At 45.1% G+C, this 10,874-nt stretch overlaps 1 protein-coding gene across 1 annotated transcript in view; it reads right to left on the bottom strand.

The window, feature by feature from the left end:
- Positions 1-249: 249 nt before the first annotated feature.
- LOC310867751 (noelin-3-like) overlaps positions 250-10,874 on the bottom strand; it is a gene marked incomplete at both ends in the record, with an annotated part of 38,398 nt that continues 27,773 nt past the window's right edge. Inside the window, 3 exons of the mRNA XM_083777872.1 lie at positions 250-441; positions 6,975-7,278; positions 10,296-10,477. Of these exons, the coding sequence (XP_083633998.1) occupies positions 250-441; positions 6,975-7,278; positions 10,296-10,477 (678 nt within the window). The remainder of the gene's footprint in view (positions 442-6,974; positions 7,279-10,295; positions 10,478-10,874) is intronic.

Here is a 10,874-nt window from a genome sequence, read left to right as displayed (position 1 = left end):
CCGGTGGTGAGCTGACCACCGGAGCTGAAATAACGTTGAGCGGTGATGAGTATAAAAACAGAGAGAAGGGCTGAGGGGCGGTGGCGGTGGTTTGCTCTTCACCGCGGCTCAGTGACGTAACGTTGTTAGTTGCGGTGGTCACCTCACCACCGAAGAAAATATTAGACTATGAATAACGCTTAAGAGTCGTCCTCAGTCTCGTGGAACAGCGGAACGTTGTCCGTTGTTCCAGGCGTAGAGCGCCCCGGTCTAAGAGTCGTCCTCGGTCTTGATGACGTGGAACAGCGTGACGTTGAAGAGGACCTGGTGTCCGTTGTTCCAGGCGTAGAGCGCGCGGTCTCGGGCGTTGTACGCCAGCATGGAGATGTGGAAGTACTGGTTGTGGAACGGGATGTCCGTGTACTCGTAGGTGGACGTCTCCGTGTGGTACGCGTAGTAGACCTTATGGGAGGAGGACACAAACACTACAATTACAATTTAGGCATTTAGCAGACGCTCTTAATCCAAAGCGACAAAAAGCATGGGAATACATCACAAAAAGCATTTATCATAAAAACATGCGTAAGCTAAGAAAGTAACAGTGGGATATCTATATTATGAGACTATACATATAAACTATATATATATACTACTATGCTATACATAATGTACTATGGCGTGCTATGACTATATACAATGCAATTATAGTGCTGTCTACATAACATGCTATAAGTCTGTATCAGATGCTATCTAAGTCTACAGAAATGCTATCTAAGGGGGTAGGGTAAGTGCTATGGGCCATGATGGAGTCTGAAATGGTGGGTTTTCAGACTACGGCGGAAGATTGGGAGTGATGCTGCAGTTCTGACTGCAATGGGAAGTGCATTCCACAGTTTTGGAGCCAGAATGGAGAAGAGTTTGGGACGTGCGGAGCGTTGTCCCGGCGTGTGTAGTAGTAGACTGTACACTGTAGTAGACCTTATGGGAGGAGAACACAAACACTGTAGTAGACCTTATGGGAGGAGAAAACAAACACTGTAGTAGACCTTATGGGAGGAGAACACAAACACTGTAGTAGACCTTATGGGAGGAGGACACAAACACTGTAGTAGACCTTATGGGAGGAGGACACAAACACTGTAGTAGACCTTATGGGAGGAGGACACAAACACTGTAGTAGACCTTATGGGAGGAGGACACAAACACTGTAGTAGACCTTATGGGAGGAGAACACAAACACTGTAGTAGACCTTATGGGAGGAGAACACAAACACTGTAGTAGACCTTATGGGAGGAGGACACAAACACTGTAGTAGACCTTATGGGAGGAGGACACAAACACTGTAGTAGACCTTATGGGAGGACACAAACACTGTAGTAGACCTTATGGGAGGAGGACACAAACACTGTAGTAGACCTTATGGGAGGAGGACACAAACACTGTAGTAGACCTTATGGGAGGAGAACACAAACACTGTAGTAGACCTTATGAGAGGAGAACACAAAGACTGTAGTAGACCTTATGGGAGGAGAACACAAACACTGTAGTAGACCTTATGGGAGGAGGACACAAACACTGTAGTATACCTTATGGGAGGAGGACACAAACACTGTAGTAGACCTTATGGGAGGAGGACACAAACACTGTAGTAGACCTTATGGGAGGAGGACACAAACACTGTAGTAGACCTTATGGGAGGAGGACACAAACACTGTAGTAGACCTTATGGGAGGAGAACACAAACACTGTAGTAGACCTTATGGGAGGAGGACACAAACACTGTAGTAGACCTTATGGGAGGAGGACACAAACACTGTAGTAGACCTTATGGGAGGACACAAACACTGTAGTAGACCTTATGGGAGGACACAAACACTGTAGTAGACCTTATGGGAGGAGGACACAAACACTGTAGTAGACCTTATGGTAGGAGAACACAAACACTGTAGTAGACCTTATGAGAGGAGAACACAAAGACTGTAGTAGACCTTATGGGAGGAGAACACAAACACTGTAGTAGACCTTATGGGAGGAGGACACAAACACTGTAGTATACCTTATGGGAGGAGGACACAAACACTGTAGTAGACCTTATGGGAGGAGGACACAAACACTGTAGTAGACCTTATGGGAGGAGGACACAAACACTGTAGTAGACCTTATGGGAGGAGGACACAAACACTGTAGTAGACCTTATGGGAGGAGAACACAAACACTGTAGTAGACCTTATGGGAGGAGGACACAAACACTGTAGTAGACCTTATGGGAGGAGGACACAAACACTGTAGTAGACCTTATGGGAGGACACAAACACTGTAGTAGACCTTATGGGAGGACACAAACACTGTAGTAGACCTTATGGGAGGAGAACACAAACACTGTAGTAGACCTTATGGGAGGAGAACACAAACACTGTAGTAGACCTTATGGGAGGAGGACACAAACACTGTAGTAGACCTTATGGGAGGACACAAACACTGTAGTAGACCTTATGAGAGGAGGACACAAACACTGTAGTAGACCTTATGGGAGGAGAACACAAACACTGTAGTAGACCTTATGGGAGGAGAACACAAACACTGTAGTAGACCTTATGGGAGGACACAAACACTGTAGTAGACCTTATGGGAGGAGAACACAAACACTGTAGTAGACCTTATGGGAGGAGGACACAAACACTGTAGTAGACCTTATGGGAGGAGAACACAAACACTGTAGTAGACCTTATGGGAGGAGAACACAAACACTGTAGTAGACCTTATGGGAGGAGAACACACACACTGTAGTAGACCTTATGTGAGGAGAACATAAACACTGTAGTAGACCTTATGGGAGGAGGACAAACACTGTAGTAGACCTTATGGGAGGAGGACAAACACTGTAGTAGACCTTATGGGAGGAGAACACAAACACTGTAGTAGACCTTATGGGAGGAGAACACAAACACTGTAGTAGACCTTATGGGAGGAGGACAAACACTGTAGTAGACCTTATGGGAGGAGGACAAACACTGTAGTAGACCTTATGGGAGGAGGACAAACACTGTAGTAGACCTTATGGGAGGACACAAACACTGTAGTAGACCTTATGGGAGGAGGACACAAACACTTTAGTAGACCTTATGGGAGGAGGACACAAACACTGTAGTAGACCTTATGGGAGGAGAACACAAACACTGTAGTAGACCTTATGGGAGGAGAACACAAACACTGTAGTAGACCTTATGGGAGGAGAACACAAACACTGTAGTAGACCTTATGGGAGGAGAACACAAACACTGTAGTAGACCTTATGGGAGGAGAACACAAACACTGTAGTAGACCTTATGGGAGGAGAACACAAACACTGTAGTAGACCTTATGGGAGGAGAACACAGACACTGTAGTAGACCTTATGGGAGGACACAAACACTGTAGTAGACCTTATGGGAGGAGGACACAAACACTGTAGTAGACCTTATGGGAGGAGAACACAAACACTGTAGTAGACCTTATGGGAGGAGAACACAAACACTGTAGTAGACCTTATGAGAGGAGGACACAAACACTGTAGTAGACCTTATGGGAGGAGAACACAAACACTGTAGTAGACCTTATGGGAGGAGGACACAAACACTGTAGTAGACCTTATGGGAGGAGAACACAAACACTGTAGTAGACCTTATGGGAGGAGAACACACACACTGTAGTAGACCTTATGGGAGGAGAACACAAACACTGTAGTAGACCTTATGGGAGGAGAACACACACACTGTAGTAGACCTTATGGGAGGAGAACACAGACACTGTAGTAGACCTTATGGGAGGAGAACACAGACACTGTAGTAGACCTTATGGGAGGAGGACACAAACACTGTAGTAGACCTTATGGGAGGAGGACACAAACACTGTAGTATACCTTATGGGAGGAGAACACAAACACTGTAGTAGACCTTATGGGAGGAGGACACAAACACTGTAGTAGACCTTATGGGAGGAGGACACAAACACTGTAGTAGACCTTATGGGAGGAGGACACAAACACTGTAGTAGACCTTATGGGAGGAGGACACAAACACTGTAGTAGACCTTATGGGAGGAGGACACAAACACTGTAGTAGACCTTATGGGAGGAGGACACAAACACTGTAGTATAGCTTATGGGAGGAGAACACAAACACTGTAGTAGACCTTATGGGAGGAGAACACAAACACTGTAGTAGACCTTATGGGAGGAGGACACAAACACTGTAGTATACCTTATGGGAGGACACAAACACTGTAGTAGACCTTATGGGAGGAGAACACACACACTGTAGTAGACCTTATGGGAGGAGGACACAAACACTGTAGTAGACCTTATGGGAGGAGAACACAAACACTGTAGTAGACCTTATGGGAGGAGAACACAAACACTGTAGTAGACCTTATGGGAGGAGGACACAAACACTGTAGTAGACCTTATGGGAGGAGAACACAAACACTGTAGTAGACCTTATGGGAGGAGGACACAAACACTGTAGTATACCTTATGGGAGGAGGACACAAACACTGTAGTAGACCTTATGGGAGGAGGACACAAACACTGTAGTAGACCTTATGGGAGGAGGACACAAACACTGTAGTAGACCTTATGGGAGGAGGACACAAACACTGTAGTATACCTTATGGGAGGAGAACACAAACACTGTAGTAGACCTTATGGGAGGAGAACACAAACACTGTAGTAGACCTTATGGGAGGAGGACACAAACACTGTAGTATACCTTATGGGAGGACACAAACACTGTAGTAGACCTTATGGGAGGAGAACACACACACTGTAGTAGACCTTATGGGAGGAGGACACAAACACTGTAGTAGACCTTATGGGAGGAGGACACAAACACTGTAGTAGACCTTATGGGAGGAGAACACAAACACTGTAGTAGACCTTATGGGAGGAGGACACAAACACTGTAGTAGACCTTATGGGAGGAGGACACAAACACTGTAGTAGACCTTATGGGAGGAGGACACAAACACTGTAGTAGACCTTATGGGAGGAGGACACAAACACTGTAGTATACCTTATGGGAGGAGAACACAAACACTGTAGTAGACCTTATGGGAGGAGAACACACACACTGTAGTAGACCTTATGGGAGGAGAACACACACACTGTAGTAGACCTTATGGGAGGAGAACACACTGTAGTAGACCTTATGGGAGGAGGACACAAACACTGTAGTAGACCTTATGGGAGGAGAACACAAACACTGTAGTAGACCTTATGGGAGGAGAACACAAACACTGTAGTAGACCTTATGGGAGGAGAACACAAACACTGTAGTAGACCTTATGGGAGGAGGACACAAACACTGTAGTAGACCTTATGGGAGGAGGACACAAACACTGTAGTAGACCTTATGGGAGGAGGACACAAACACTGTAGTAGACCTTATGGGAGGAGAACACAAACACTGTAGTAGACCTTATGGGAGGAGGACACAAACACTGTAGTAGACCTTATGGGAGGAGAACACAAACACTGTAGTAGACCTTATGGGAGGAGGACACAAACACTGTAGTAGACCTTATGGGAGGAGGACACAAACACTGTAGTAGACCTTATGGGAGGAGGACACAAACACTGTAGTAGACCTTATGGGAGGAGAACACAAACACTGTAGTAGACCTTATGGGAGGAGGACACAAACACTGTAGTAGACCTTATGGGAGGAGGACACAAACACTGTAGTAGACCTTATGGGAGGAGGACACAAACACTGTAGTAGACCTTATGGGAGGAGGACACAAACACTGTAGTAGACCTTATGGGAGGAGACAAACACTGTAGTAGACCTTATGGGAGGAGACAAACACTGTAGTAGACCTTATGGGAGGAGAACACAAAACACTGTAGTAGACCTTATGGGAGGAGGAGAAAAAAAAACAACAAGAAATAAAACCCGCTCTAGACGGGCCAAAAAACCCCGTTTGGTGTTCATAGCATCATGTTACCCCGTTTAGTCGAACTTTAAGAAAATGTCTTCAATAAATCCTGACACTTTTCTGAAATAAACATGTTTCTATGTCAGTGGTTCTCAAACATTTTCATGTCAAGGACCTCCAAAAATATATGTATTTTGCCGCACACAAAGTGTATTGTATTGTTTGTCATATACCAATATGTTTCATTACTTTATACAACTTTAACTACCATTTTGTTTATGATCTTAGGTGAGAACCATGCATAAGGCGTTTATAGATTTCTTTTCTCACCTGCACTTTTGTTCCTTTCTTAATGATGTTAACTTTTTGTGCCGTATTCTTATTGTGTCGAATGAATAAAATGGTCATGAACTGTGTGTCCATGACCGAAAGAATGGGGATACCAGCGGCCAAAATGAGTTCTCCCTAGCCCTCTAACACCCGCATTAATTTCTACTTGCACAAAATAGATTTCAACCTTACTACTACTTTGTACTACTAGGACTAAGACTATAAAATATGTTAAAAAAAATAAAAATAAAAGTTTGATGATAAATTTATAATAATTATATAATAATTATATAATAATATAATAAATTAATAATTTACATTTTGGGGATATCTTTCACAATAATGAATAAAACATGTTCTAGACATTCTAATGATCACAAAAAAACATATATTACAATTAGCTACTTTTATTAGGGTAAAGGTCAAAAGTCTTAGGTTAAAAAATGTTCAAAATCGCACAGAGTCCAGACATTTTTAATTTGTGTGAATGTCAGCCTCTGTGGGGGGTATTTATATGCAAATACCATGACCAATGGCATTGAAATGGCATTGCAATGAACATCACTGATGACGTTTGGGTGAAAAAAGAACAGAAAAAAAAAAAAAAAAAATAGTAATAAAATAAAATAAAATTGTTGCTAAAAAGCAACGCTGGGTCTTAGAGGGCTGGGGGAGGGTCTTCGAGGCAAAATCGAGGGATACAAATTCAAAAAGATGGATAGGATAGGATGGAATAAACAGAAAACGGCACCTTGGCTCCCGACAGGTGCGAGTTGGTGACGTAGAGCGTCCCGCAGATCATGAAGGCCTCCCCGGCGTTCCTCTTGCTGTACTCCGTGTTCCAGGTGGCGAGCACGGCCAGCGTGTCGGGGTCGAGGCGCGACAGCACCACGTTGCCCGCGTTCTGGTTGGTGGCGTACACGGCCCACATGCCCAGCTCGTCCGCCATCACGTCGATGTCCGAGAAGCCGCCCCACGTGTACGGGTAGGTGTTGTGGAAGCCGGCGAACTCCAGGGCGCGCTGGGCCAGCACGGCGCCCAGCTCGAAGCTGTACCTGCCAGCGTGACGGTGAAAGGAAAGGAAAGTTATGTGATTTCAACCACAAGTCGGCAGTAATGAAACTTTACAATAGTCCAAACTACTTTTTTTTTCTTTCTTTTTTTTCTTTTTTTGCCACATTAACGCAGTTGGAATCAGGGGCGCTGGAAGGTATTTATACAGCTCGAAGCTGTACCTGACAGTGGTGGGAAAAGTACTCAATTGTTTTACTTATAGGTAAAAGTATACCAATACTGCAATTTAGAACTACTTCGTTACAAGTAAAAGTATACGGAATTGAAAATGTATACTTGAGAAAAAGTACAAAAGTATCGAAAATAATTTTACTAAAAGTAAAAGTACTCATATTGCAGAATGTCCTATTTCACAAGTTCAAAAAGTGTACAAAATCTATTGAAAATGGCCGATCTACAAGCTCACAATGCGTCGCAAACGCGACGCATTGTGAGCTTGTAGATCGGCCATTTTCAAATGGCCGAAATGGATAGGGTTGAAGTGGTTAATTTTCTAATCAAAATTAAAATCGCCAAAGTAACTAAAGTAACTAAAGTTTTCAAGCAATTGTAGTGGAGTAAAAGTACAAATTCTGGCTCTGAGATGTTAGTGGAGTAGAAATTGGAAATGCTCAAGTAAAGTACAAATACCTCAAAATCGTACTTGCAGTACTTAAGTAAAAGTACTTAGTTACTTTCCACCACTGATACCTGCGTGACGATGGCGGCGGCGGTGAAAGGAAAGTTATGTGACCGCTCCCAGTGATTTCAACCACAAGTCGGCAGTAATGAAACTTTACAATAGTCCAAACCTACTTTCTTTTTTTTTTCGTTTTTAGCCACATTAACACAGTTGGAATGTTAAAGAATGTTTTTATTCCATCAGAAAGTCGTTTTAGTGTAATTAAGTCGTTGTGATTACGTACATGTCTCTATAATTACAGATTATTCTGGCTATTTTGGGGGAAAGCAAAGCAATGAAATACAGCCTCCCTGCTAAAGTATGCAAATTCCGCTAAAATCCGCCTTTTCGTACACAATCGTTTTTGGGAGATAATACTAGTCTTTTACTAACTGGCTAACAGAAATAGCAGAGAAAGAAGTATTAACAACTTATTTTGTAAAAAGTGTGTTTATTTTCGGTCCAGGGTAACTGGACTAAGCTCAAGAAATGCCTTGTCCAAGGGCACTTCAGCGGTGGTAATTTTAACGTGCCGGTCCGGGGATACGAACTATAGCGACCTTCCGATATCGAGACCGCTCCGCAAACCGTTCGTCCACCGCTGCCTCCGGTGGTGGAGAGAAGGGGGAAAAAAGTAGAGGTTCCACGATTATGGAATTATGACTATAGGGTTGTCCCGGATCGGATCGGGTGATCGGAAATCGGCGCCGATCACAAAGCTCACAACGCGTCGCATCGCGTTGTGAGCTTGTAGATCTGCTATTTTCAAATACCCTGGAGGTTTCATGTATAATGTTTTGTAATAATAAGCCACAAAGTAACTTTTTCAAATACTTGTAGTGGAGTAAACGTGCAGTATTTGCCTGCATGCCGAGATCAGAGTAATCTAGTAAGAGACACTATAGTGGAACTATAGTGGCCCTCTGGGAGTGAGTGTGGAACTATAGTGGCCCTCTGGAGTGAGTGTGGAACTATAGTGGCCCTCTGGAGTGAGTGTGGAACTATAGTGGCCCTCTGGGAGTGAGTGTGGAACTATAGTGGCCCTCTGGAGTGAGTGTGGAACTATAGTGGCCCTCTGGGAGTGAGTGTGGAACTATAGTGGCCCTCTGGGAGTGAGTGTGGAACTATAGTGGCCCTCTGGGAGTGAGTGTGGAACTATAGTGGCCCTCTGGAGTGAGTGTGGAACTATAGTGGCCCTCTGGGAGTGAGTGTGAAACTATAGTGGCCCTCTGGGAGTGAGTGTGGAACTATAGTGGCCCTCTGGGAGTGAGTGTGGAACTACAGTGGCCCTCTGGAGTGAGTGTGGAACTATAGTGGCCCTCTGGAGTGAGTGTGGAACTATAGTGGCCCTCTGGGATTGAGTGTGGAACTGTAGTGGCCCTCTGGGAGTGAGTGTGGAACAATAGTGGCCCTCTGGGAGTGAGTGTGGAACTATAGTGGCCCTCTGGGAGTGAGTGTGGAACTATAGTGGCCCTCTGGAGTGAGTGTGGAACTATAGTGGCCCTCTGGAGTGAGTGTGGAACTATAGTGGCCCTCTGGAGTGAGTGTGGAACTATAGTGGCCCTCTGGAGTGAGTGTGGAACTATAGTGGCCCTCTGGAGTGAGTGTGGAACTATAGTGGCCCTCTGGAGTGAGTGTGGAACTATAGTGGCCCTCTGGGAGTGAGTGTGGAACTATAGTGGCCCTCTGGAGTGAGTGTGGAACTATAGTGGCCCTCTGGGATTGAGTGTGGAACTATAGTGGCCCTCTGGGAGTGAGTGTGGAACAATAGTGGCCCTCTGGGAGTGAGTGTGGAACTATAGTGGCCCTCTGGGAGTGAGTGTGGAACTATAGTGGCCCTCTGGGAGTGAGTGTGGAACTATAGTGGCCCTCTGGAGTGAGTGTGGAACTATAGTGGCCCTCTGGAGTGAGTGTGGAACTATAGTGGCCCTCTGGAGTGAGTGTGGAACTATAGTGGCCCTCTGGAGTGAGTGTGAAACTATAGTGGCCCTCTGGGAGTGAGTGTGGAACTATAGTGGCCCTCTGGAGTGAGTGTGGAACTATAGTGGCCCTCTGGAGTGAGTGTGGAACTATAGTGGCCCTCTGGAGTGAGTGTGGAACTATAGTGGCCCTCTGGAGTGAGTGTGGAACTATAGTGGCCCTCTGGGAGTGAGTGTGGAACTATAGTGGCCCTCTGGAGTGAGTGTGGAACTATAGTGGCCCTCTGGAGTGAGTGTGGAACTATATTGGCCCTGTCAACCTCGTCAAAGTTGCCCACCCCTGTAAGTACTATAAGTACTAAGTACTTTAAGTACTAAGTACTACTGAGATACGTTCCACAGCGCTGTGTTTGTTTACCTGACGATGATGTTGCTCTGGTACTTGTTGTAGTACAGCGAGCCGTTGTACACCACGTGATTGGTTCCCTCCCACCTGAAGGGCAGGCTGTAGGTCCGCGAGACGACGCCCGACACGAAGTCCGCCGTCGACTTGTACTCGCGCACGATCTTACTGTTGGTGTAGCTGTCCATGTACCACACCTAGAGGGGGCCACCAGGGGGAGACAAAAACTCATCACTGTCCATGTACCACACCTAGAGGGGCCACCAGGGGGAGACAAAAACACATCACTGTCCATGTGCCACACCTAGAGGGGCCACCAGGGGGAGACAAAAACAAATCACTGTCCATGTGCCACACCTAGAGGGGCCACCAGGGGGAGACAAAAACACATCACTGTCCATGTGCCACACCTAGAGGGGCCACCGGGGGTACATTTTTGTACATTTTGTATTTTTTTGTACATTAGTACATTCTTTTTGTACATTCTCATATTGGTCGACTGGAACTAAATATTTTTGAGATGCGGGTTGGCGGCCAGTTACATTTGTACATTTTTGTACATTTTTGTACATATTGTACATTTTTGTAAATTTT

The sequence above is a fragment of the Protomyctophum parallelum genome, assembly GCF_964188405.1.
Source record: "Protomyctophum parallelum genome assembly, chromosome: 12".
In the NCBI taxonomy this organism is placed as follows: Eukaryota; Metazoa; Chordata; class Actinopteri; order Myctophiformes; family Myctophidae; genus Protomyctophum; species Protomyctophum parallelum.
This window is presented reverse-complemented; position numbering and strand designations above follow the sequence as displayed.